Genomic DNA, 27,633 nt, shown 5'->3' on the forward strand with positions numbered 1-27,633 from the left:
TCGAGTGTCGAGTGTCGAGTGTCGAGTGTCGAGTGTCGAGTGTCGAGTGACGTCGAGTGTCGAGTGTCTGAGTGTCTAGTGTCTGGTGTTTAGTGTCTGAGTGTCGAGTGTCGAGTGTCAGAGTGTCTAGTGTCTGGGTGTCTGAGTGTCAAGTGTCTGAGAGTCTAGTGTCTGAGTGTCTTGTATCCGAGTGTCCAGTGTCTGAGTGTCTAGTGTCTGGATGTCTGAGTGTCTAGTGTCTAGTGTTTAGTATCTGAGTGTCGAGTGTCGAGTGTCGAGTGTCTAGTGTCTGAGTGTCGAGTGTCTGAGTGTCTAGTGTCTAGTGTTTAGTGTCTGAGTGTCGAGTGTCGAGTGTCTAGTGACGAGTGTCTAGTGTCTAGTGTCTGAGTGTCGAGTGTCTGAGTGTCTTGTGTCTGGTGTTTAGTGTCTGAGTGTCGAGTGTCAAGTGTCGAGTGTCGAGTTTCGAGTGTCTAGTGTCTGAGTGTCTAGTGTCTGAGTGTCTAGTGTCTGGGTGTCTGAGTGTCAAGTGTCTGAGAGTCTAGTGTCTGAGTGTCGAGTGTCGAGTGTCGAGTGTCTAGTGTCTGAGTGTCGAGTGTCTGAGTGTCTAGTGTCTAGTGTTTAGTGTCTGAGTGTCGAGTGTCAAGTGTCGAGTGTCGGGTGTCGAGTGTCGAGTGTCGAGTGTCAAGTGTCGAGTGTCGAGTGACGTCGAGTGTCGAGTGTCTGAGTGTCTAGTGTCTGGTGTTTAGTGTCTGAGTGTCGAGTGTCGAGTGTCAGAGTGTCTAGTGTCTGGGTGTTTGAGTGTCAAGTGTCTGAGAGTCTAGTGTCTGAGAGTCTTGTATCCGAGTGTCCAGTGTCTGAGTGTCTAGTGTCTGGATGTCTGAGTGTCTAGTGTCTAGTGTTTAGTATCTGAGTGTCGAGTGTCGAGTGTCGAGTGTCTAGTGTCTGAGTGTCGAGTGTCTGAGTGTCTAGTGTCTAGTGTTTAGTGTCTGAGTGTCGAGTGTCGAGTGTCTAGTGACGAGTGTCTAGTGTCTAGTGTCTGAGTGTCGAGTGTCTGAGTGTCTTGTGTCTGGTGTTTAGTGTCTGAGTGTCGAGTGTCGAGTGTCGAGTGTCTAGTGTCTGAGTGTCTAGTGTCCGAGTGTCTAGTGTCTGAGTGTCTTGTATCCGAGTGTCTAGTGTCTGTGTGTCTAGGGTCTGAGTGTCTGAGTGTCTAGTGGCTGAGGGTCTAGCGTCTGAGTGTCTAGTGTCCGAGTGTCTAGTGTCTGGGTGTCTCAGTGTAGTCCTATTATTTGATACCCATATTGTGGTGGTTGTGGAAAAATATGTACCTAGTCCGCCATATTGGAACGGCGTCCATCTTGAATTTTAAATTTTGACATAATCATCGTGTTTTACTAGTGTAGCCCTTTTATTTGATACCCATATTGCGGGGGTTAAGGAAAAATATGTAATCCGCCATTTTGTATCGGCGGCCATCTTAGATTTTTAATGTTATTGATTTTATTATATTGTATTGTCATCTAAATTAAATGTGTGTACCAAATTTCAGATCAATCTGATAACGGGAAGGTGCTTAAATTCCAATTTCTAATTTTGACCCAAATAAATAAATACCGTACAGGTCAAGCTAAATAAAACCGTTTAAAAATAGATTTTAGAAATTTTGCCTATATGTGTCTTTGTTCCGGCTTAATGTTAAAACTACTGCACCAAATTGGATAAGGTTTACACAGTTGTATACCTGAAGGTTTAACTTAAAATCTGGTGTATGTTTTAACGCGAAATATCATCTAGAAGTGAACATTGAATTTTCTATTTTTGAAATCCACACGTGTGAAGTAATACGATTAATAAAAAAATAAAATAAAAAAGTAAATTAATGAAAAAAAAGATCCTTTTGTTTCATTTATATATTAGTTTATTATTTTATTTTAATATTACATCTGGAATCAACAGCTTATATCTAGAATAATTTAAAATATTATATTTACACCACACATTAGCTAATAACAGATTCCCAATTTGTATACCAGACAATATTATGCTTATTTTTGGAGGGTAGGTTAAATTAAATAGAATATATATATATGTACTCTTATTTCGATAACACACTAAAACTAAAGGCCTACCATGAAATATTTTCCGAAATTTCGGGGACGAACGAAATAGATATTTGATGTTAAAATTACATAATACATCGTTCCTCTGGACTTAGGATTAGGATAGGATTTATGATAAATGAAATGTTAAGCTCCATTTACTGGGTCGATTTAGGTACAAACAAAAACACGAAATTGAGCCCGAAAATTCGGAATTTCATTTCATGGTAGACCCCCTGTTCACTACATGTATCTATCAATTAAATAACATTATCACTTATTTAAGACTAGAATTCTATCACCTGTAAACAAATATTTTTGGTAACATAAACATTTTTGAATTTAAAACTTTTTTTAAGTAGGCAAACAATTTATTAGCTTCTCCAAATTATCCATACTCTAACGTAGACATTATTTTGGCATTATTATAATTAATAGAAGAAACAAGAATCATATTAATATTGTTTCTGTTGTCAGTTATTATATAAATAAATAAATAGTCAATCTAAATCACTAAAAAAATCGAATTAACATCTGCAATGCATTTGTCTTAATTAACAGCTAACACCATACCATAAAATGTTTTATTTATAACCAATATATAAATATGCAAATAAATAAGTTGATAAATGTTAGTAAATCATCATTTAGAGATGAACGGACTCACAGGGCTCAGAGAACATTACGATGACGACACCCACACCTAAAAAATAAATAAAATTTAAAGTTTTTTACACTTTTTTTTTAAGTTAATTTCCTTCACCAATGCTATAATTAAAAAGTTTGTAAAAAATATTTTCATCTAATATACGAGTACCAGGTCACTCAGAAAGTATTGCGAGAAAAACTTATTATGTATGTGATACTGGCCAGTTATAATTTATTTAAAAATATGATTACTTATAAGTAAAAATAGGTACGTTCTAAATTCAAAACTTCCCTCCAAATTTTTTGCGAGCTAATTAAAATTACAGTGTCTCATTGAAAAATGAATTTGCGTCGAGAACATTTTCGCGCTATGATTTTTTACGCCTTTAGAATTTTTTTTTAGTGTTGCAAAACTTTCTGAGTGTCGCGCGTATGTATCCATGTTCGAGCAATAATCGATTTGAAATTCAATTTGAAATATATCGACGCAGTATGAAATGTAACGCCTGTTTAAGTTTAAATAGCAAACGTTTTATTTTGGAATTAAATAAATTGTAACAAACAATGTTTGTACAATTTGAAAAAAAAAATATATATGAGGGGTCTTAATAAAAACAATAGAAACAACAATACAATATTTTTTTTAAATTTTGTCTATCTGTCTGTATGTTTGGACAGCTGTAGTTTTCACAGATCTATTGGAGACGGTGTAACTTAAGAATTGGTATATGCCTTTATCTTGTTACGCTGTCTAGTTCTATATATCTCAGAAAATACATCATAAGATCTCAAAACTGGAAACTTTGAGCTTTAAAATCCTTTTTTCAAAATTCCAATACGACCATTTTTAAAGGAAATACAGCTACTTGAAAAACCTCAAAAAAGTTGGCATTTTTTTTGATCCCTTAATTTTTTCCTCTAGTGTAAATGAAAGTTGTAATACCAACAATACATATAAAACCGTCTAATTTTAAATTAAGCAGAGCTTGTAATATGGGTACTAGACAAGTGATTATCAACATCAGCCTTCGCAAGTTTTGCCAGTAGTTGCCACGCTTGGCAGGCGAGATGGCAATCGTAGTTAGGCTTTGGTTATATTCTAAGAGGGACGCTCGTTGCTCATTTTACTACCATTAAGTTCCCTTAGTCGCCTCTTACGACACCCACTGGAAAGGAAAGAGTGGCCTATTCTATGCCGGGACCATACGGCTGGATTAGTGACAGAAATACTAAAATACTTTTTTGAAAATACACACCTATAATGTTTTACTTCTACTTTACGTCTACGTTATTGTTGATAGGGTGCATGAAACCATAATTTTTCCTTCGATATTTAGTATACGTGTCGTTCCAGAGCGCGAGTGAGCGGTGGTCCCAGATGGGCCCGGTGCTGAGCTGGGTGTCGATGATGAGCGCCGTGGGGTCGGAGCCCCGGCTGGGCGTCCACCGCACTGGCAGCAGCGGTGATCGCTCCGGCGTTGGGTCGCTGTAGGCGGGAAAATGTAAAGTGTAATTAATTAACCAATTATACTTGTATCATTTATTTTTCCGGATAGATAGATAGATAGATAGATACTCTTTATTGTTTCCTCCAAAAGATTACAATAGTAAACTTATTATAAATATAAACAATTACAAGAAGTAATCACAATGAGAAAACAATGGGCGACCTTATCGCTAAAAGCGATCTCTTCCAGGCAACCTTTGGATGCAATTTGTTAGTACCCAGAATTTTTTTATGTAACTTAGAATGGCAACAAGATGACGGCCCATGCTCGCTGTGGACAGTAGTGACTGCTGTCTATAGACGATCAGTACCATCACCATTACATAATACACGGTGTGTGACTCCTATGGCATTCTTTATGGCATAATCAACAGGAATGGCAACTCTCAAAGTTTATGTACATATATGTAGTCCTATGTTCGCATATGGGGTCAGCTAAGTTGTTGCACTTCGACCCATCGGGATCTTTTGTGCTTCTAGTCCTGTGTTACATTTCCATATTAATTATATTACAAGTAATTTCAGTCCTCGAATAATAAAGATTATTATTTTAACATGTTTAAACATGAAACTAAAGTTTATTAAAATAAAATTTGTTTTTATTTTATTCTACTTTCAAAAGACAACCAATTTATATTTCTTCTATTTCGGTCAGTTTATCACAATTCAAGCTGTTGGTCGCATATTGTTTTGTGATGATTAAAGTTGTCGTTTTTCTTAGTGGAGTGACATGCCTATTATTATTTGCATAATTTAATGTTACCGCATATGTTTCTTTAAAAAAAATGTTCAGTTTCGCTCATTTAAATATTTTGATTTATCTTACGAACACTTACCTAACGAACACTCAGGTTATTGAATGAGCTCCCTGCCGAGGTTTTCCCAAGAGACTACAGCATGGGGTTCTTCAAGATGGGGATAAAGAGGTTTCTTCAGGGTCGGCAACGCGCGCGTAATACCTCTGGTATTGCAGGCGTTCATAGGCTACGGTAACCGCTTACCATCAGGTGGGCCGTATGCTTGTTTGCCACCTCAATGGTATAAAAAAACAAAAAAACTTTTTTTTAAACTAGAAGTGTCATAAACAAGTTTCTTGAGACCTTCGTGAGTTACAGTAAAATATAGAAAAACTGGAAACGATTTCTTTTTATTGAAAGTAAATCCAGTATTGTGAAATTCAGTGAAGGTGAAATTAAACGAAAGTTAACAGAGTATCAGAAGGTTGCAGTGCAGTCTTGCAATGTAATATGGTAGTTAAAAATATATGTATAATTGTGGTAAAAATTTATATTTCCTTCTACAGCAGTTTCCCTTTAAAATGCCATGCAATAGATGTAAGGTAATTTCAAAGAGTTTCAAGGCAAGCTTTGTAGTTCTAACGGTTCGATTATGTAATTCAGTTATGAACAATTATCATTCCATAGATTCAGCTGTGAAACATGGACTCTGCTTTTTATACCAGGGTATGGTTATAAGTTGGGGGGAGGCATTGAGAGGCAATGCCTTACCTTAAAATGAAAAGCCCCAAGAAAATTAGACAGATTCGCTTTTTTGAAATCACTTAATTATGGCTTTTGCCTTACCAAAAAGTTCTTTTGGCCCTATTTTAAACTTGGGTCTAGCTACGGCCTTGTACCAGGGGTTTGCTAAACAACGACTATTTGAAGAGTCATTTCATTAAATGTAAATTTAGAACAAATACGACGCACCAATAAGTTATCGCCGCTGTTTCGTAGATATTAGAGTAGTACATATTATATTTAAAATATTTGTTTTTTTAAAAGCGAAATCGTGTCTTCAAGTGAATTTTGCTTCGCAACAGACACGATTTTGCTCCGGTTACTTTCAATTAAGTAGTCAGGGGTCAGTGGGTCGAGAGCGAGTCTTGATTACCGTATAGTGTAAATGTAATATGTGGCAAGGTTAAAATAATTATTATTACAAAAAAGAAGTAGCATAATAATTACCTGTACTTGGCGAAGTTGGTCCACATGGTCACCATACGTTTAATCATGTCGTTCTCCAAATATCTATGGGGGAGAGGAAAGGAGTGTGGTTTGAATAGATAGAAGATTTCGTCAGCATGCGACGCTCCAGGTTTGTCAGCGTAATTTGAGATGACTTTTGCCATATTTATATAGCCACTATATTTAAATACATAGTAGTAAATAGGTTGATCAGTCGTCTTCTCTATCTGCTGCGAGAATATAGCAGAAGGAAACTTGAAGTGCACATCAGAGTATAGATCCACCATGTTCATTACATAATCATCTTTCTCAGATGAAAAATAATGCCGTATAATCTTATTTGTGGTTTCATTTTTCTCAAACTCATTTGGAAATTCCAGGTCTGATTGTAGTGGCTGATGTATTATTGTGGGATCTACTTTCTTCACGTGTCTTCCGTAATCTGCAGATACAAAGTAAATGCCTTCATTATCATTAATACCTATAATCATAGGCACCTTGGTGTAATTATCAGAACTGACTATATCCATGGGATATTTTGTTATAATCGGTTCCACACCAGGGATTTCTTTCTCTACACATGGCACAAATAACGTCTCAGCAGTTATAAAGTTCTTATGTTCGGAGTATTTTATGGCATTTATCAGTTCACTAACTGTTTTATTAGACAAAATACTATATATCTCGTGTGGATCTTTGGTATCGTATCCGAATTCTTTGACTAGAGTGCTGGCTGTTTTTATGGGATCATGTTGTAACCCCCACGGTACTATAGGTGAGCCACTTTGCAAAATAGCTTTATGAAAAAGACCTCTTGCAGTTGGTGATAAAAGAAGAAATGCAACAGAAGTTGCGCCTGCGCTTTCACCGAACAAAGTCACTTGATTTGGATCTCCTCCAAACGATTTTATGTTCTCTTGTATCCATTTTAAAGCGGCTACTTGATCCTTTAGTCCAGCGTTGCCTGGTGCTTCTTTAATGCCAAGGCATAGGAAGCCTTCAACACTAAGTCTGTAGCTGATCCCTACATACACTACGTCTTGTTTAACTAAGAAATCTGGTCCGTAAAGGTAAGGAGAGCCTGTTCCGTGCAGGAAACATCCACCATGGATATAAGCCATAACAGGGAGTAGTTGGTCGGGATTGGTGTTAGCTGGTGTGAATACATTCAGCCTCAAACAATCGGCGTCGCCTATAGTGACACTTCCAATGACTTTTTGTGGGCACCATGAGTTTATGTCGGCCGCCTCGAATATCCCTTCCCATTTCGGTGGAGGCAGTGGAGCCTGGAATAATAATATCATATATGTTAGTTTAGATGTGTGTTTGCCACGATATATAAATTGTTTTGTTCATTATTTTTACAATTTATAAGGCTCTTTTGCATTCGTTCTATATTATTTTTGTGGTGATTATTATGCGTTATAAATTTTCATCGAATAATATCAACAAAACATCTCGCTTATAGATGGTGTGGTTTATTCGTTTTTACGATTATTAACTAATAGTTGTTTTGTTTGTTCTTGACAGTATTATTGACAATGTTTGAACAACTAGGTAGCGTGAGTCAAAAATCTTTTACCGATGGTGTCGAATGAATCAACCACAATTCAGTGGGAATGACAGAAAATTTAAGTTAATTCTCTCTAAGGGCATGTCAAAACACAGGAAAACCTTAACAGCGAATTTTGCATTGTTAACAACGCCATCTAGTATCTCTTTTCAAACTTTTCAAATTTTCGATATGAAAATACATTTCTTAAACAATGTTGCTGTAGTTTTCAATAGTATTGTTTAGTTTATTTAAGTATTGTTTAATTTTGTGTTTTTTTATTTGTATTACATTTGTGCAAACTATAGTGGCTTTTAAAATTACTATTTAAGTACCTAATTATGTATTGTTCTAGCTGTCAGTTCGGCTTAAATAAATAAATAAATAGCAATTGTGTCACAATTAAGGGGATTTTTTTGTAGAGCAAAATGTATTTATAATATCAGGGAATATAATACTATATTTTTTTCTTTAAGGAAAGAAAGCAGAATGCGCAGTACAAGGGAAGGTTAAGCCGCCATTTGGGCACGATAGTAATAATGGACTAATATTCTATTATTATGGAATCATGGGTCGAAATATTGCCCAGTAGTGGGACGTTACCGGGCTAAAAAAATAATAAAAATCTTTTTTTCAAGTAAATTTAATTAGGTATAAGCATTTTTTAATTGTAATTTTTTATAAATCTATTATTCAATTCAGAATGCAATTTCAGTTGAGAAGAATAGGCAAGAAACTAGGCTGTTGCTTTATTAAATAAAAGTTGAGTTAACAAAAAAAAGTGTCTGGATAAAATGACTATCTGTAGTGTTTTGCTCTTTTGAGGGCAAAACAATAAACTGAGTTGTGACCATTTTGTGTTACTATGGCACACGCATTATGGAAGAAAACTGTTACTTGTTATATATATTTAGTTTTTTTTTTGTATATGCATTCTTTTATCTCTTTTCACTGTATATGTTTTTTGTTATTTGTGTGCTGTAATGCAAATAAATTATCTATCTATCTCAAACTTTATATTGATAAAAAATTCCGGCCAGTCCCTACTAGAAGCATCCGTTCATAAGTACGACAGAAGTTGAATAAGAAGCCATCGTTGTGTTCAAGCATTGTTATGGTTATTACGTCCTACGTACGAGCGCGGGTGTAGCGGAGGCGCGTGCGCAAGCAGTTACATCGTCGGCCACGCCAAGGCGAACCAGTGCCAGTGTCATAATATTTTGACACTGACATTGTTTACCTGGACCGTGACATTGTTAAGTATGTGAGCGATATTAATCTATTATTAACAACTAGCGATTCCACCAGGTTTCGCTCGAGTGGATAGATATTTAGGAAATATAGGAAGTGACTAATTTAAAGGGAGTTTTCTATTTCTATTGAAGACAAGGAAAATGTTGTTTTTATATTTCGCTTTTTGTTCTTTTTTTGTCGCTTTTTTTGTTTTTTTCATTCTTTTATCTGTTTTACTGTGTATGTCTATATATATGTTTGTATTGTAATTTGTATGCTGTAAGTAATGCAAATAAATTATCTATTTGATTTTAATGGAGTGAAACCCCCCCCCCCCCACTCAACAAAAAGGGAGTTTTATGTACAATAATGGACAGTTAATGTCTGTTACGATGCTGATGAATATTGAATAAAAATTCAATTGAAAATAAAGGTACGTTAGTATTCTGCCATCATAACATATGTACATTGAAAGATAGAAAGTTTTTTTTATACAACTTAGAATGGCAAACAAGCTGACGGTCCACCTGATGGAAAGTGGTAACCGTCGCCTATAGACATGAGCAGTACCATGGACATAACAGAGTATACTGTTTCGCCCATGATACCCCCATGCGTTGCCATTCCTGAGGACTCAGGTGTTATTCCTCTGTACCCAGTAAATTCACGCCATATCACACCCTTCAAACCGAGACACAGTCATGCTGTGTTTAGCTGCTTCACGGTTGAAACACGAATCGGACAGAAGTACCTAAGCAATCGACTTTTATACAAAGTCTCCCTTTAATTTACAAATCAAGTAAAATAAGTAAAGTTTGGGACTATAAAGTTTGGGAGCTTGGTGATCTGTAAGACGGGTCATCCTAGTACCGACACCGGTCGGTAGATTGTTTTAAATTGTAACCTATATAGCTTTAAGTTATATATATATATATATATATATATATATATATATATATATATATATATATATATATATATACACATGTAAAAAAAAATGTCACAGCTATTAGCCAATAATATAAAAACAAAGCAGTATTAAGTAAAAAGTTTTGTATGTCGCATCAGGTAAATTGAGCTGCCGTTACGTATTCACTAGTAACTACTCTTTAACAAGATCAGGTCGACCTCCTCGCGGTTCCCCCTGGAAATCATCGTGATTGATACATTGGTGAAATTGTCACGATGGGCTAACTGACCTGCTTCATCCCCACTCATCATCCCTAACTGGTGCCCGCCAGTGTATACTGATAGCGCGGGCGGGGTTACCGTTCCATTACCGTTCATTAAAAAAAACTCTAAGAAAAACCATGTGAAGTTCAATTGGCAGGGCGTATTTTAAATGGAGCATCTAACCTGAAACCGGTTGGTGTGGTCGACGGTGGCGTAGGGTATGCCAAGGTACTGGTGGAGCGCGCCGTCGTCGCTGAGCGTGCCGCGGACCAGCCCGCTGCGCGTGCGCACTACCGGCGACCGCTGCTCTATAAAGTTCGCCGCGATTAGCGACACCAGCGCCACCCATTTCCACATCATTCGCTGCTATGTATGCGCTCACTTCATATCTTCCAACATTTGCAATTGATTTTGGTTTATATCTAGTAAATGAAATTTGAATTATGTGGTTATGTTTGTACGTCGTACATCAAAATCTTACAGTAGATAAACGTGTATGCTACACGTAACGTTTTACCAGTCAGGGACTTTGTACAAAAATCGTTTGCTTAGGTACCTCAGTCCCATTCTTGCTTCTATCGTGAAGCAGTTGTTTTCATGGCCGTGTTTCCGTTTGATGGGTGGGATATGGTAGTGAATTTACAGGGTACAGAGGTATAACATCTTAGTCCTCAAGAATGGCAACATATGGTGGGTATCATGGGCGAAACAGTATACTCTGTTATGTCCATACTATTGCTCATGTCTATAGGCGACGGTTACCGCTTTCCATCACGTGGGTCGTCAGCTTGTTTGCTATTCTAAGTTTTCAGTAAGATGCCTTGGTATAGATTTATATTACCTGGAATATACATATAAACTGCTGCCCTAAATTGCATTTGCTTGGTATAAGCTAAAATGGAGGTGCTTATTTTGTCTGATTCATCAGTGTTGTCAGTCCCCCTCATCTTTTTTTATGGGATGATAATAGAATGGTAACCCCGCCTGCGCTAACGGTATACACTGACGGGGCATCAATGTGGGATGATAGGTGAGAATGAAAAGGCAGGTCAGTTAGCCCATCGCGATGAATACACTTGGAATTCAGCACGATGATTTCTTGGGGGGACCATGTGGTGGTCGAATTGATTGAGTATATTGCATGTATCTCTTGTCGCTTGTAGGACGGAGACGGACTTGTTACGTCTTTCTTTCTTTATTAAGCGCTAATGTGTGCTAGACTCAATCGCTTGAATTCACTGAAATTATAGTATATTGCAAAATATTAGTTTTACAACACTTTGTCTGAAGCAGTTGTGGAGCGGACGCACTTCCTCTGATAAGCGGACAATTTCACAAACATAATATTGTTAACTTCCACTGATTTTCGCAGTCAACGAGACCGCTTTCGCTTCAGACTACGGAATTCCCAGGGCCTGCGGAAACTGTTTTTTTAGTTTAGGTCGGTCCTGAAGTTCTAATTATTTAAATTTATTTAGAATGGTAAACAAACTTATCGACCGCTTGATGGAAAATGTTAATCGTTGTCTGTAGATATGGATTGAAGGATAGACAATCCAAAATATGATACACTGTAGTGCTCTCGGAAAAAATGTCTATGGTCAACTTTTTCCAGAGAATATAACAACCAGATAAGAACAAGAGATAATACCAACGTGACCAGGGTATTTTTTTATACCACTGAGGTGGCAAACAAGCATACGGCCCACCTGATGGTAAGTGGTTACCGTAGCCTATGAACACCTGCAATACCAGAGGTATTACGCGTGCGTTGCCGACCTTGAAGAAACCTCTTTACCCCCCTTTTGAAGAACCCCATGCTGTAGTCTCATGGGAAAATCTCGGCAGGGAGCTTATTCCATAACCTGAGTGTTCGTTGGAGGAAACATCTCTGAAATTGCGCAGTATGCGACCATTCAGGCTGTAGGACATGAGGATGAACTCCCTGTCGATGGCGAGCCGTATGTACATTGACCGGGATAAAATTAACTTATATCCCTTTCCGTTCTATATAATTTACTCAGTATACTCTGTTTTGTCCATGGTACTGCTCATGTCTATAGACGACGGTTAGCACTTTCCATCAGGTGGGCCGTATGCTTTTTTGCCATTCTAAGTAGTATAAAAAAAACGTGTATACCAAATTTCATAGTGATTGGTCAAACTGTAAAGGTGACTTGACTTTGTTTTGGCATGATACCATAGTCCAGGAATGGCAATGCATTAAAACTGACATGTCCTTTTTTATTAATGATAATTAAATGGTAACTCCGCCTGCGTTTACGGTATACGCTGGCGAGGGATACCAGTGGGGGATGACAGGCGAGGATGTAAAGACAGATCAGTTAGCCCATCGTGATGAATACACCTGGAATTCAGCACGATGGTTACCAGGGGGGACAACGTGGAAGTCGACCTGTCAGGGTATATTGCTAGCAATGGGACTGGTAGTGCGCATTACTAACAATCTAATCCCCTTGACATATTTTATTAGGATTATATATATATATATATATATATATATATATATATATATATATATATATATATATATATATATATATGTACTTCGTATCTATTAGAACACGATATTATAAGTGGAGCAAAGATGTAAAGTTATGATAGGTATGCTATGCGTGTATGTATTTGTGACTATCATTTCATTATCGTTTAAAGGTCAGGTTATTTTCTTTGCTATGTATATAGATAATTCTACATAGATAGGGTTGGCAACTTTATTCAATGAATTATTATAAAAAATATGTCACCTTATTACACTTATCTGGTCCTAAAGCTGTTAAAATTATTCGAAACTAAACAATCGAAGTCATAACATGTAATCAGTAGGTAGGCTTTTGGAATAATACAATTGGCATAGAATTAAAATCGAATAATCGAGTAGATATCGAATTGTATATGATGATGTAAATTTTACAGCGTGCAGGTAAACTTAGCTGACTGTTCAAACTCTATCAGGATCTAAAAAAAACCTCTAAAATTCACCGCATTAGATTGTCTCGTTTATTATTAAGGTAAAATCATGAAATGATTTATTGATAACCCTTTTCAAATCTTTATTAAACAACCTTTTCAGAAAAATATTACAGCACGTTGGTTTAATAAAATTTTTTTTTGTATGTGGCGATGCTTTGGAAATGAGAGAAAAGTAAACTTGCATACGGCAATCGACAAGAAGATAAATGTAGTGAGATTCTTTTTTTTTTAAATATTATAAAATATAAAAATAAAACTCAAGTTAGTTATAATATATAAAAGACAAAATCTCATTTATTAGATTAAATAATAATAAAAAAAAAACTCGAAATCATGATCAGCAAATGTTTTACGATTTTTCACAGTGCGTCAGTTTGTTTACCATTCTAAGTTGTATGAAAAATATGTCGACTTATCATTTTTCCTCACACAGGCACCTATTAGAATTAATTGTAAATAAAAAATTTCCGTGATAAATATGTGAAACCTGTATCAAATGACGAGTACTTTGTGTGGTTTAGACGACGTCCACGCGCAGCGATTTCGTTTTATATTATTTAAAAATTAAAAGGTATAAAAAGTGTCAGTCTAAAAGAAATATGAATGGACCTTTGTTATTGACGTAGATGTATTAAGTGCACTATATATGTAATCATAAATAAAAAGCTAAAGCCTTTATATATATAAATATAAAGCCTTTCATTCACTCATTTTGCTTTATATTGTTTTTGTTTTGTAATTATAAATTATGCTAAAAGATGTCTTATCAAAATTTATAACTTTGTAAATATTATTATTATATATATATATATATATTCTTATTTCATACATAAAAACCGATCGATTGTGTAATTAGGCAAATGTAAAAACTATTCATGGCTCTTCATAGATATAATTTGACTATGTATTGATTGTCATTCTACTGTATGTTTTCCTAAAAATAAATAAATAAATCTCTCAGAGCAGACGACCGAATGTAAGTGCATTAATTCAGAATGAAATGATCGTTTATAAATATAAATAAATAAAAATAAATTTCTGAATGTATGCAAACGCATTATATCAGAACTGATGGACTTAAGCGGCTAATTCTCTTTTTGTTGTCATTATAGTTGAAAGGATTATGGTTTGTATGAAAGTCAATGTTAGAAATATCGTAGAAAAAGAGAATAATTTGGTTTAAAAATATTTGAAATAATTAAAGATTGAGTTCCACAAAAAATTCACTTCACTTGTAACAAAATCAGTTATTTTAGTCTATAAATTAAACTACTGTACCGATTTTGATAAAATTTCTCTAAGATCAATTTGTAAGTATATATTTTCATATAAAAAAATCCCATATCTATTTAGTTTAGTAATTAACGATTTAATTTTTTTTTGTGTATTTAAAATATATAAAGTACAGTTTAATAATGATAGAATTATAAGCTAACACATATTAAAAAAAAAAATCTAAATTCTCAATTTATAATTTAATACATTCTTCTTCTTTTTGAAGTCAATTGAAAAAAAAAAGGTTTTATCTTATTTTCTTTAGTAGTAGTACTCGTATTATACACGGGCGAAGTCGGCGCGGACAGTCGGTAGAATAATAAAGAGAATATATAGCTCGATTGGCAACCCTAAACAGCCACGTAGGTAATCGAACATTTGCGTAACATTTGACGGAGTTAATTATGATTGTTATTGTATTGAAATTTATGGAAATTGGACACTGGCGTCGGCTGCAGTACTTGCTAATGTTATTGATAATAAATTAGAATAAACTCTATCGAACAAAGAAATAATTGTTCAAATCGGATTCTGTATATACGGTACAATAACCATAAGAATAAGAATTTACCAGAGGGAGACTTTGTACAAAAGTCGATTGCTTGGCTACCTCTGTTTCATTCGTCTTTCTACCGTGAAGCAGTTGTGTTTGCATGGCTGTGGATTTCAGTTTGAAGGGTGAGATATGGCGTGAATTTACAGGGTACAGAGGAATAACACCCGAGTCCTCAGGAACGGCAACGCATGGGGGGTATCATATACAAAACAGTACTCTGTTATGTCCATGGTACTGCTCATGACTATAGGCGATGGTTACCACTTTCCATCAGGTGGGCAGTCAGCTTGTTTGCCATTCTAAGTTGTATAAAAAAATTACTATCCATATGATAAGAGTGGTCCCGGCATAGAATGGGCCACCCAATCCTTTCTCGTGGGTGTCGTAAGATACGACTAAAGAGGCCGAGGGATAGCAGCGTCCTTAAAATATCTCTAAAGCCTGTGGTTGCCAATCCGCCTACCAGGCAGAACCCCCCAAGGGGGAGGCTTATGTTCAGCAGTGGACAGTTAAAGGCCAATATGATGATGATGATGATAAGAGACAAAAACTATTATTTTAATATTAATTGTAAATATGATTTAAATTTTTCAATCGATTCTTCGTTATAAACGATTAAAAAGTGACGTATTTTAAAATATTTTCAATTAAGCGTAATAGTTAATTAAATTATAACTAATTGGGAATAGAGGAACCGGAATTGATATCAGCAACTACTTTGTTATGACCTTTGATTACTTTGTCGGTCGCTTAATTATGTCATAATAAACTATTAGTGCTAGATATACACATATATATACATAAACTAGCTGACTCGGCAAACGTTGTTTTACCATATACATTATTTCTAGAACTATACATGAAAATTTATCGTACTACAATTATTACATTCGATTGCCATCTTGCAACCTTATTGCGGCATATAAAAATCGCGCTTAAAAAACAGGGATTGATCGTAGAAGGGTGAAAATTTAAAGTTGTATGTATTTTTCAATGCTAAATCATATTTATATAAAATTAAAAATTTTTGTCAAAAAAATAAAAAAAAATTTTTAGGGGTGGGTCACTCTTATCATTGAGGAGTATAAAAAATAGATGTTGGCTGATTCTCAGACCTATCGAATATGCATACAAAATTTCATGAAAATCGGTAAAGCCGTTTTGTAGGAGTTTGGTAACAAACACCGTGACACGAGAAATTTATATATATAATATATATATAAATTTAAAGTGTGATTACTTTTTTAAAAGATGTACATTTTTTTTAAATATAACATAAAAGACATAATAAAAAAAAAAAGTATTCAAGGACTATCCTTGATCTATGTCGTATTCTTAGATTGTATAGATAGAGTGTCCCCATACAAATGTCTCGAGAAAAGTGGGTCAACTTTTTTATACAATTTTGCTTGATAAATAATTATGAGTGTTTTGTTTATAACTTTTATATTTATTTTGTTTTGTTTTGCATTTTTTTTTAATGCATACAAACTTTTATAATTAAATATAGATACGTCAAGATGCATCAATGTGCGTAAGTATATAAAAACGAGTCAGCTAATTTGACAATTAGCTGACAAGAAAGTTGGTCCGTTTTTGAGATTTAATGCTTTATATACATAATATAAGGTCGTATTCTTCATAGAAAAATGATAGCATTCTCATTTTTCCACGAAGCCTAAATATAAATATTCTATTAATATTACAAATGCGAAAGTTTATAAGAATAGACTCGGGTAGTTTATATCCTAACTTAGCGTATAGGAGTTAAGGAGTTTGCCCTAATTTTTATTTATATATATATATATATATATATATATATATATATATATATATATATATATATATATATATATATATAATAGGGACTAATTAACCATCTCATTACAAATGATCCCTTTCCCCCAACAGTTTAGGTTAGATTAGACGACTGAAACTCGAGTGTAATAGAAATATATATATACAACTTAGAATGGCAAACAAGCTGACCTGATGGAAAGTGGTAACCGTCGCCTATAGACATGAGCAGTACCATGGATATAACAGAGTATACTGTTTCGCCCATGATACCCCCCATGCGTTGCCATTCCTGAGGACTCAGGTGTTATTCCTCTGTACCCTGTAAATTCACGCCATATCCCACCCTTCAAACCGAAACACAGCCATGCAAACACAGCTGCTTCAAAGTTGAAACACGAATGGGACAGAGGTACCCAAGCAATCGACTTTTGTACAAAGTCTCCCTCTGGTGATATTTTATTATATGGTTATACAATTGTCACTTTTATTTAAATATGTTTTTAAATGAATTCGTATCTATGTTGTAAGTTGTAGGGCTTTGTTCGCCATCCTTATAGCGAATAACAAATTGAATGATAATTTGCAGTCAAAAGTCATACAAAAAATAATAAAGCCTCTTGTAATTTCTGTAAAACTGAACAGGCTGAAGCTTTGCTGGATTTGTATTTATTTTTATTTATTCATTAGTACATATATGTGTACATGGCGGACTTAATGCTAAAAGCATTCACTCCCAGTCAACCATAGGGAAGTGTCAGAATATTCGAATCCGGTACTTATGTATGTTGTTAGTAATGGGGTATAATTGACCCATTGCTATCAGGTCGTTCACCACGCAGTTCCCCCTGGAAACTGTCGTAGTTTATTCTAGTGGAATTCGTCACGATGGGCTAATGGGCTAACTGACCTGCCTTTTCATTCTCACTTGTCATCCCTCACTGGTGCCCCGCCACCGTATTCCGATAGCGCAGGCGGGGTTACCATTCCATTATCGCCCATTAAAAAAAAACCTCACATGGATATAGTAGAAATAGAAGCCACGAGTAATAATAATAAAATAATAACAATTTGAACATTACAGAATTCTATCACTATATTTTCAAAATTATATTTTCAAAAAACCTAATAAACACTTCACACTACTTAAATATAAAGGTTTTACCTATTTTAATTGTTTATAAAAAAGAGTCATAGATAATCACCACTTTTTAATTCATAAAAAAAGAAAACTTCTCGCGCGTATTTTTATAAACGTAAACTGTTTAATATATATACGTAAAACGTTATTCGTACGTCTGTGCATTGAAACAACTGACAGCTAGTTGGTACTATCAGTGTTTCCTTTCACAATACTCCAAGGTCCGGCGCGTTTGCTATTGGCATATCTCTCCAATATGTATTTGAAGATTAACCGATTTGTAGGGTAGGTATCTGGTAGTCATACATAATCTATGGCACTAATGGCCTACGCAATTTGTCCTTTTAACCATTATAGAGTTTCGAATAAGCAATTAGCACTTTTTGAAGTCTCGATTTAAAATTCCGAGAATTTATTAAATTATAAACCTTTGTGTTTGTTACCTTGGCGTGTGCGAGTTGAAGGCGAAAGATGGCATTGAATTTATCATTGAATACATATTATTAAGAATTATTATGAAGGTCGGAATAGAAGTTAGGAAATAGAGTGTCACATTGGCAAAAGTTATGTTAGTCAGCTCATCACAAACATTACATTGTTATCTAATGATCGATTTATTAATTAATCGATAGTGTTTACACAGAATATGCCGAGTGTGGATATATCGATTGTATCGATTAATATGAATAATAAACGTGTATGCAATTTAATCGAATAATGGATTAAATTACGTAAAATTTTGGTTCAAAATAATTATATTATCCTACTAGCTGATGCTTTGTATGCGTTGTGTTGTTTCCCTAATGAAGTGAAATTTTCTAAAATATTTTTTTTAGAAAATGCTTACGTATAAATAATTAAGTAATAATAATACATGTAAAAATGTCGTATGCCAAACTGGCCGACTGTAAGGCGACTCAAATTACCACATTCATCCCAATAAATTTATAGTACATACATATATATATATATATATATATATATATATATATATATATATATATATATATATATATATATATATATATATATATATATATATATATATATATATATATATATATATATATATATATATATATATGTACTTTCTATACTTGATAGTTACGGCTATGTTTTGATGTTAGGCCAAACGATTTTATAAGTACTTGTAGATAATCAGTAGTGTTGTCCTAGCATTCGCCATTACACTACCGATTATATCAATAACATCGATTGATAGATATTGAAACGGCCAATTTTAATCGAATAATTGTTAAAAAAAAATTATATGTATAGTATAGTATTATAACTTAATCGATTATTTAATTATTTGTAGCCTTAATTAAATTCTCGATTAATAATCGATTAAGGTTTTAATTAAATGTTTGTATCAATCTGATTTGAATTAATCTCTTATGGACTCCCGCGATACAGGTTCGCCTAGTACGGGGTCCAATGTACGCACATAGTAAAGTTCTTGTATTTAACACTTGTATTTAATAAATAAATAAAATAAATAAATGCCTCACGTGATACAACATCATAAGTTTACGTTCATCATCATTAGTTTAAGTTCTTGATATAATCGATTTATTTATTATTCATGGACGATTTTAATGGTAAATCATATTGCCTCATGCTCTGATGGTTGCAGGTTCGATTCCGGTAAAATACGAATGTTAGTATTGATCTGGGTGTTTTCTATGTACAAATTACGTCTATAGGTTGTCTAGAGACTGTATCACATTGTATAAGCTCTGTTGAGTCTAAGATCAGATGGCATTATATGTTGCATCCAGTGGTATAAAAAAATGCAGAGGTATACAATTTGCTAATAGAAATTATCATTACATAGGTATATACTCCGTGGCGACCGCGTACGGGTAAACGCAGTGTAGGACGACCCCCCACTAGATGGAGTGACGATCTGAAATGCATTGCATGGAGTAAGTGGATGCAGGTGGCTCAGGACCGTTCTTTATGGCAGTCTATGGGAGAGGCTTAAGTCCAGCAGTGGATGGATATGGCTGAAATGATGATGATGATGATGAGGCATATACTTTCGTCGCCGTGTGGTCCCGGCATAGAATGGACCGCCCCTTCCTTTCCTGTGGGTGTCCTTTTCTGTCCTGTGGGCGAGGCCTATATTCAGCAATGGACACTTAAAGACTGGTATGGTATCGTATGGTATAAATAAATAAGATATAGCCATAATGAATATTAAGTTGAGGCTTGGTTTTTACAGTATCACCATTGTATTTGTACAAGCTTGTTATGAGGCCGATAGGTGATTCCCGACCTGCACTGCAAGCTGCACTTTTAAACAAATTGCACGGATACCGCTGCACTCTAGTGCATTGTATATAAATTTCTTTAGCAGATGTAAACAACCAATGTATAATCAATTCATCGACTAAATAAATGGAAGTAAAATTTTATAATCTTTCACAATTTTTTTCTATATTTCGTGTAAGTAGCGTTCCAAAACAGCATTTTCACATCTTCCCAAAGGGGTATGGTCGTGAAATACTTGTCTATGACTAAAGAGTACGGGTCGTTTCTATCTGAGGCCTGCCATTTTACTTTCAATGATGGGGTTGACTCTGGTGTGGGGTTGCTGGAAATGAAATGATATTATTAATTTTTAATAATTCTATAATTCATTATAATAATTAAGCACATTATAACATGTATTCCTATATCATTATTTTATGTTTGCGCCTACAGATCAGTTAAAGCAAACGTAAATCCAGATTCACAACTAGTTACAATTTTTGCAGGAGTTTTTGTTGTGTCCAAGTCTTTAAAATCATTTATAAACTTTTACTGTACTTTTTAATCAATGCCACGTAAAGAAATTATTCATACTATTAAAATGATCAATAGTTATAATGCTACATTCATCATCATCATCATCATCATCATCATCTCGGCCATTATCTGTCCACTGCTAAATATAGGCCTCCCCCATAGATTGCCATAAGAAACGGTTCTGAATCATCTGCATCCACTGACTCTCTGCAATGCATTTGAGGTCGGCACTACATCTAGGGGCGGGGGGAGGTCGTTCTACACTGCGTTTGCTTGTTTGCCTGTACGGGGTCGCCACATAAGAACCTTTCTTCCCCATCGGTTGTCGGTTCTTCGAATTATGTGACCAGCCCATTGCCACTTCAGCTACATTACGCAATATAAATGTGTGTTCGCATATACAATATTTGTTTTCACTTACCTGAATTTAGCGAAGTTAGTCCACATTTTACTCATCGTGTTAATCATATCTTTTTCATAAAAAGCAGTTATAAGAGGAATTCTAAGTTTAAACATATAGAACAGTTCATCAGCATGAGTTGCTCCAACTTCACCGCGGAATCCGTACAAAAATTTGACTATATTCATCCATCCATCATAATTGAATTTATAAGAGTAAACAGGCTGATCAGAGGTCTTCAAAAGAAGCTCAGTTGTTGCTATAACTGGATATGTAATGTGTGCATCACCTTCAAAGAAAGAAACCTTCACGATTGTCTTTTTGCTAACTTCCTCATTGCCCATATAGAGATTTTTTAACTTCATCGCTGTTCGCCGTTTCTCCTTTTCTGTAGGGAATGACAAATCTACTGGCGTGGCTTGGACGAAATCCAAATTTGCGATTGTTGTATCATTTTCTCTGGCAGCAAACATGTATCCTTCAGCGCTGTTGTAACCGATAATAATCGGAACCTTATTGTATTGACCATTTACCATTGTCTTATATGGCGCTTCCGCCAAGAATTGTTCTGTATTAGGTATAATTTTCTCAATGCACGGTGTAAAAATATTCTCTGACAGTAGAATATCACCTTTTCGCCTAGGTACTCGAGCCTGAAGCAGCTGTTTCGCTGATTTGGTCATGAGTAAATTGTAAATTTCATAGGGATCTGTAGTGTTAGAGCCAAATTGATAAGCTAGTTGACTTGCAACTTTCAAAGGTTCCATCTGCAAAGCCCATGGTGATGTTGATGAACCGCTTTGCATGATTGCTCTATGGAATAGGCCTTTGGATATCGGTGAGATAATATGATACGAAACTGATGCAGCACCGGCGCTTTCACCAAAAATGGTGATGCTGTCGGGATCACCACCAAACGCTTTTATGTTTTGTTTTATCCACTTTAGTGCAGCCACCTGATCTTTGAGACCGACGTTGCCTGGTGCCTCCTTAATTCCTAGACACAGAAAACCCAAGTTTTCGAGTCTATAATTAAAAGTAACAAGGATAACTTCATGTTTGATTAAATAATCTGGTCCATAAATGAATGGTGAACTTGAACCGTCTCTAAAACCTCCCCCGTGAATGAATACCATAACAGGGTACAAATTTGGAGAGGTTTTTAAGGGTGTGTAGATATTCAGAGTTAAACAGTCTTCTTGGCCTGATATTAAGTTTCCTGTAAATCTTTGCACGCATCTTATATTCTCGTTGACGGCTTCGAGGATTCCCTCCCATTTAGGTTCTGGACCAGGTTCCTGGAAAATAAGTTGTGATTGATTATTAAAATAATAATTGAATTCTTAAGATTCTCTACTTAACTGTTATTTTTAAGGAATTCTAAAATTCTCAGTGTTCCTGTATTTTTTAGATGTAGGTTATGTTATGCGATATCTTAGTTAGTTAGACTTCAGTGGTCTAAAATGAATTATTACAAATAAAACATAATTATCTAAATCGGTTTACAATTCACTGAGTATAAAGTAAAAAAAAAAAACTATTTAAAAAACTTTTTTTTGAAGTCATTCGAAAATAAACAAGTGAACGAACCTGGAATCTTTGTACAACGGTTGCATATGGTATGGCGAAGTACTCAGCGTATGTTCCCGAATTGGATATCGACCCTCGTAGCAGTCCTCCGGCGACGCGTACTGGAACTGTCGGCTGCCTGACCACCCGCGCCGCCCACAGCGACCACAGCACCAGCCATTTGATGCCATCCATTATTCTCAATGCTGATCAGGGTGAGTTTGGTGAAGATGAGTATACTCAGATGACGGTTGTCGCAGGCGCTCCATTTACTATGGATCCGATACTGAAACTATAAAATTATATACAAATATAGTTATTATATTGTATTTTTTTAAATGTATGATAATGGTATGGTAACTTCGCCTGCGCTAACGGTATACACTGGCGGAGCACCAGTGAGGGATGATAGGTGAGAATGAAAGAGCAAGTCAGCACATTGTGATGATCACACCAAGAAATCAGTACGATAGTTTCCAGGGGGGACCACGTGAATTGACCTAATAGGGTATGGTACTGGTTGTTACCCTTGCCACCTGCTATTTATTGTGTTTGTATCACTAACAAAATACAGGCCATGGTCTGAAATAAAATTTTATTATAATTTGTATCTTATATCATCATTACAGCTATAACTGACCACTGCTGGACATAAGCCTTGCCCATAAGGAGAGTTTTGCCAGTAGTTGCCACGCTTGACAGGTGGGTTGGCAATCAGAGTTAGGCTTTTAGAGATATTTTAAGAAGGCCGCTGCTGCCCATTCCTCGCTCTCCCTTAGCCACCTCTTACAACACCGACGGGAAAGGAAGGGATGGGCTAGCCTACGCTGGGACCGCACGACCTTTATTTTTATATAAAAAAAAATGTATCTATCTATCTATACGACTAGCTAATTCCCGCAGGTTTGGCCGTTTGAACTAGTACACAAAGTACCCTCACAAATTTTGTTCAAAAGCGTTCAGCCGTGTCATCGCGCTGATGAAAAAACAAAAATAGTAATAAAATGATTTTCTTTATATTATTTACGTGAAATATACTTGTCCGGGGGAATGGAATTATTGGTAATGAGATATAACTTCTCTATTGCCATCAGTATACTCTATTAGTTCAAACTTCACGTGATTCCAACGCGGTTAGTTATTCTAGAATTCGCCAACTGATCTGCTTCATCCCTATTCATCCGCCAGTGTATATAGCAAAAGAGAGGATACAATTCTATTTTCAACCATTAAAATTATACTTAATCGATCATATATATATATATATATATATATATATATATATATATATATATATATATATATATATATATATATATATATATATATATATATATATATATATCGTTAATTATTCACTGCTGAACATAGGCCTCCCCTTGGGTTTTGCCAGTAGATGCCACGTTTAGCAAGCGAGGTAACATCAGTTAGGCATTGCTAATGTTTTAAGAGTTAATTAATCAACATAATTTTTCAGTTTCATTGTTATAATAACCCATAAACATAACAATACTGGTTATATAAATAAGTCTCCATATAATAAACAAATATAACAAACAAAAACATATTTATTCTTACTTGTCTCTTGAAGAAAACTCATTAATATTAATCCTGTTGTGCGTGCACACACGAATAGACACAGACATTACAAACGCAACGTAACGGTCTCTGTATTTCTAACCGAATCGAAGAAATCGATTTAAAACGATTATGAGTATAATTTGGAACATCACTAGCGTTTTACTTGTGTCTTTAACGATGTCCAGTTATAAATAAAAAAAAAATGTAATATTTAAATAAAAAAAAATTACCTTAGATTAAGTAATATAATTATTAGAATGGGGGTCGAGTTTGCTTTGATGAACACGGAATTAAAAAAAATAATTCGAACATAAGATTAGGCAGTATAGCATTGTGTTGTTGCCTTACTTATTTCGGATAAATCATTAAGTGCCTACTCATTATGGCAATACAAAATGTTAATCAATTCTTTTGTTGATAAATCGTGAGTTTATATTTCTTTTGTCTTTTTTTTCACTTCGATGAAACGTTTTAATTATATTTAAATGTATGTAAACAATTTTTAATACGAATCTTACCTAGTTTTATGGTATATAATGCGTAATATAGGTAATCCCGGCACGTTTTACTTTCACACACGTTTCTCCTTTACAAGCCGGCTCGTGTGACTGACTGGTTTGAAATTTTCCTCAGCTCATCAGACGGTGTTGAATTACTAAAACGGTTGCACAGTTCCTGCTTATTTAACTGTGGTAATACCTATTTGCATGAAGGGGAAAAGAGATAGAAATATATATCATTGCTAGCAATATACATTTTTTTAATGGATGATAATGGAATGGTAACCCCGTCTGCGCTAACGGTATACGCTGGCGGAGCACCAGTGAATGAAGATGGGTAAGAATGTAAAGGCAGGTCAGTTACCCTATCGTGATGAATACATCTGGAATTCAGCAATATGGTTTTCAGGAGAAACCACGTGGAGGTCGACCTGACAGGGTATATTGCTAGCAATGAGACTGGTATTCCGCATTACTAAAAATTCCTTCCCTCCACAGGCTTTGGAGATGTATTAAGAGGGACACTGCTGCCCATCCCTCGCCCTTAGTCGCCTCTTGCAACATCCACGGGAAAGGAAGGGGTGACCCATTGTATACCGCGGCACACACGGAGATTCCATGTAATACGTGGACAAACAAACTTATTTTCAGATCTATGTAAACAAAAATCAATTGGCGAATGTATATAAGTGCATTACTTTAAAACGACAGCACCTATTTGGTTAATTTTTTTTTTCTTGTGAAAATGTTTGAAAAATGTACGGAAAGAAAAACGTCTAAAGGATCTCCATAAAAAAAAAAAGAGTGAGAAGGAAGATTTAATCTCATTTGATTAGTACACCCGTGCGAAATCGCGGCGGGCGGTTGGTTTTTTATATTAGTTAAGAAGTAAGCACTTAGAATACAAAACAAGCTAATATAAAATAAGTAAATAGTAACTTAATCTATAGAACACGAATAGCACTATAATATTACACAATACACTGTGACACCCGACTATGCTCCTCCACTGTGGCGAGCACTTTGTAATTGAATACTTTTTGTTTGACCCGCGCATCGAACCTTAGGCCTATCTGCGGCCCTCAAGCCTCAAGTGGCGTCCATTCGAGCAAATACAAGTTTCAGCATACAATCTCATGCGGTCTGTTGGACACTACCAATATAGCAAGTTTTCTGTCCAGACCCTTATCGTCCCGGATCATATCCGGACTGTGACCGTTACGGAAAGTTCACCACGTATCCACCTCAACTTCGAGACATCTTCGAGTGCATTCCACTAATTAGGATCTAGAAGGGCCGGCCGGAGGGACCCGAGTGGCATTCCATCTCGACTCGACTCATCCGGTACGATGGATATACGAAATCGCCTTGTTCTTATTATTTGTAGTTCTCTTTAAATATGTATTCGTGTGTTCGGGTCAAGAAGCCGACCTATGTTATTCTTGTCTATGTAATCAGGTTTCTTATGACTAAATGTTACTTTTACTGAAATTTTGTTTGTACAACATATACATATGAGATTAAAAAAATAAAATGTTTATTTTTATCGATATTTTTTTTTGCATTTTATAAAAAAATGTATGTGTAGGCTACCGACCTATTTTAAACCTAAGTAGTTTTAGAGAAATAACTTGTGACGTACTTGATAATATTGTCTCTAGCAATTAGGTTTACGAAGAATATATTTGTATCAGGTCAACCTCCACGTGGCTCCCCCTGGAAACCATCGCAAACAATTCTTGTTGAATTCGTCACGATGGGCTAACTGACCTACTTTATCCTCACCTATCATCCTTCACTGGTGCCCTGCCGGTGTATACCGATAGCGCGGGTGGGGTTACCATTACATTATCACCCATAAAAAAAAGATATTTGTATCGTGACTTTTTATATCGTTGGATTTATTTATTGTAAATATTATTCATTATACCATCTCGTATTAAATCTTTCTATTTGTACAAAAGTCGATTGCTTGGGTACTTCTGTCCCATTTTTTTTATGGGTGAAAATGGTATGGTAGCCCCGCCTGCGCTAACGGGATACGCTGGCGGAGCACCAGTGAAGGGTGATAGATGACAATGAAAACAGGCCAGTTAGTCCATCATGATGAATTCATCAGGAATTAACCATGATAGTTTCCAGGGGGAACCGCGAGGAGGTCGACCTGGTTGGGTATATTGCTAGCAATGGGATTCTCAGTCTCCATTTCTAACAATCCCTTTCCCCCCACCTCTGTCCCATTCATGTTTCAACCGTGAAGCAGTTGTGTTTGCATGGCTGTGTTTCGGTTTGAAGGGTAGGATATGGCGTGAATTTACTGGGTACAGAGTATTAACATCTGAGTCCTCAGGAATGGCAATGCATAGGAGGTATCATGAGCGAAACAGTATACTCTGTTATGTCCATGGTACTGCTCATGTCTATAGGCGACGGTTACCGCTTTCCATCAGATGGGCTGTTAGCTTGTTTGTCATTTTAAGTTGCATAAAAAAATAAGGTATAAAAATGATTTATTCCTATCACAGATTAAAGAGTATTTTTTTCTATGTCTCTGTATATAGGCCAAATAAAACAATACACATTTGCAGAACTGCGGTGTAAATTCTAACCGGATGAATTGCCCCAAAGTCGGTAGAATCCGGTTTAATTACCTGTCACCTGATGTTTTATAAGTACTAGTAAAAAAGGATTGTTACTTTAGTTCGGAATAAAACAATGCGCTAAGAAGACGTGCCATTTCATTTTAAAAACAGACGAAGCAAATATAAATCTGAACCTTAAACGCTAGGTACTAGAGTTACAAACAACTCAACTGTCATAAACATCGTAACAAAACCCCCTGTTTTGCGCG

General features: G+C 35.5%; 2 protein-coding genes and 1 long non-coding RNA gene across 8 annotated transcripts; 1 reads left to right on the forward strand and 2 right to left on the reverse strand.

Moving 5' to 3' along the window:
• Positions 1–1,892: 1,892 nt before the first annotated feature.
• Positions 1,893–20,322, reverse strand: LOC113521632 (esterase FE4-like). 5 transcript variants are annotated; one of them, XM_052899829.1, is made up of 6 exons: positions 17,964–18,860; positions 11,018–11,414; positions 10,360–10,598; positions 6,219–7,504; positions 4,001–4,230; positions 1,893–2,799 (listed from the first exon to the last, which is right to left on the reverse strand). In XM_052899829.1, exons 3-5 carry the CDS (start codon positions 10,534–10,536, stop codon positions 4,017–4,019), a joined length of 1,677 nt encoding a protein of 558 aa, XP_052755789.1. In that variant the 5' UTR covers positions 10,537–10,598; positions 11,018–11,414; positions 17,964–18,860; the 3' UTR covers positions 1,893–2,799; positions 4,001–4,016. The 5 variants fall into 5 exon arrangements, with proteins under 5 accessions (XP_052755789.1, XP_052755791.1, XP_026763027.2 ...); XM_052899831.1 differs by lacking the exons at positions 11,018–11,414; positions 17,964–18,860 and adding an exon at positions 19,982–20,322; XM_026907226.3 differs by lacking the exon at positions 11,018–11,414 and having other exon boundaries at positions 18,004–18,860.
• Positions 20,323–20,339: 17 nt separating this feature from the next.
• LOC113521666 (acetylcholinesterase-like) lies at positions 20,340–24,954 on the reverse strand. Of its 2 annotated transcripts, none has more exons than XM_026907277.3 (4): positions 24,801–24,954; positions 22,723–22,993; positions 21,154–22,430; positions 20,340–20,538 (listed from the first exon to the last, which is right to left on the reverse strand). In XM_026907277.3, exons 2-4 carry the CDS (start codon positions 22,894–22,896, stop codon positions 20,367–20,369), a joined length of 1,623 nt encoding a protein of 540 aa, XP_026763078.2. In that variant the 5' UTR covers positions 22,897–22,993; positions 24,801–24,954; the 3' UTR covers positions 20,340–20,366. The 2 variants fall into 2 exon arrangements, with proteins under 2 accessions (XP_026763078.2, XP_052755792.1); XM_052899832.1 differs by having other exon boundaries at positions 22,723–22,987; positions 24,801–24,930.
• On the forward strand, positions 24,588–26,328 carry LOC128201802 (uncharacterized). The gene is made up of 2 exons (XR_008253432.1): positions 24,588–24,706; positions 25,281–26,328. It is a non-coding gene; the product is annotated as an uncharacterized LOC128201802 (long non-coding RNA).
• The last annotated feature ends 1,305 nt before the right edge of the window (positions 26,329–27,633 follow it).

This window comes from Galleria mellonella, unplaced genomic scaffold, assembly GCF_026898425.1.
Source record: "Galleria mellonella isolate WM207_F2 unplaced genomic scaffold, CSIRO_AGI_GalMel_v1 utg63, whole genome shotgun sequence".
Taxonomy (NCBI): Eukaryota; Metazoa; Arthropoda; class Insecta; order Lepidoptera; family Pyralidae; genus Galleria; species Galleria mellonella.

Coding starts and splice junctions, on each gene's coding strand:
- LOC113521666 (XM_026907277.3), bottom strand. CDS start 22,896: ATGGATGGCATCAAATGGCTGGTGCTGTGGTCGCTGTGGGCGGCGCGG. Junction 22,431..22,722: donor CCGTTGTACAAAGATTCCAG/GTTCGTTCACTT, acceptor CTTATTTTCCAG/GAACCTGGTCCAGAACCTAA. Junction 20,539..21,153: donor ACTAACTTCGCTAAATTCAG/GTAAGTGAAAAC, acceptor TTTCATTTCCAG/CAACCCCACACCAGAGTCAA.
- LOC113521632 (XM_052899831.1), bottom strand. CDS start 10,536: ATGATGTGGAAATGGGTGGCGCTGGTGTCGCTAATCGCGGCGAACTTT. Junction 7,505..10,359: donor ACCACACCAACCGGTTTCAG/GTTAGATGCTCC, acceptor TTATTATTCCAG/GCTCCACTGCCTCCACCGAA. Junction 4,231..6,218: donor ACCAACTTCGCCAAGTACAG/GTAATTATTATG, acceptor TCCCGCCTACAG/CGACCCAACGCCGGAGCGAT.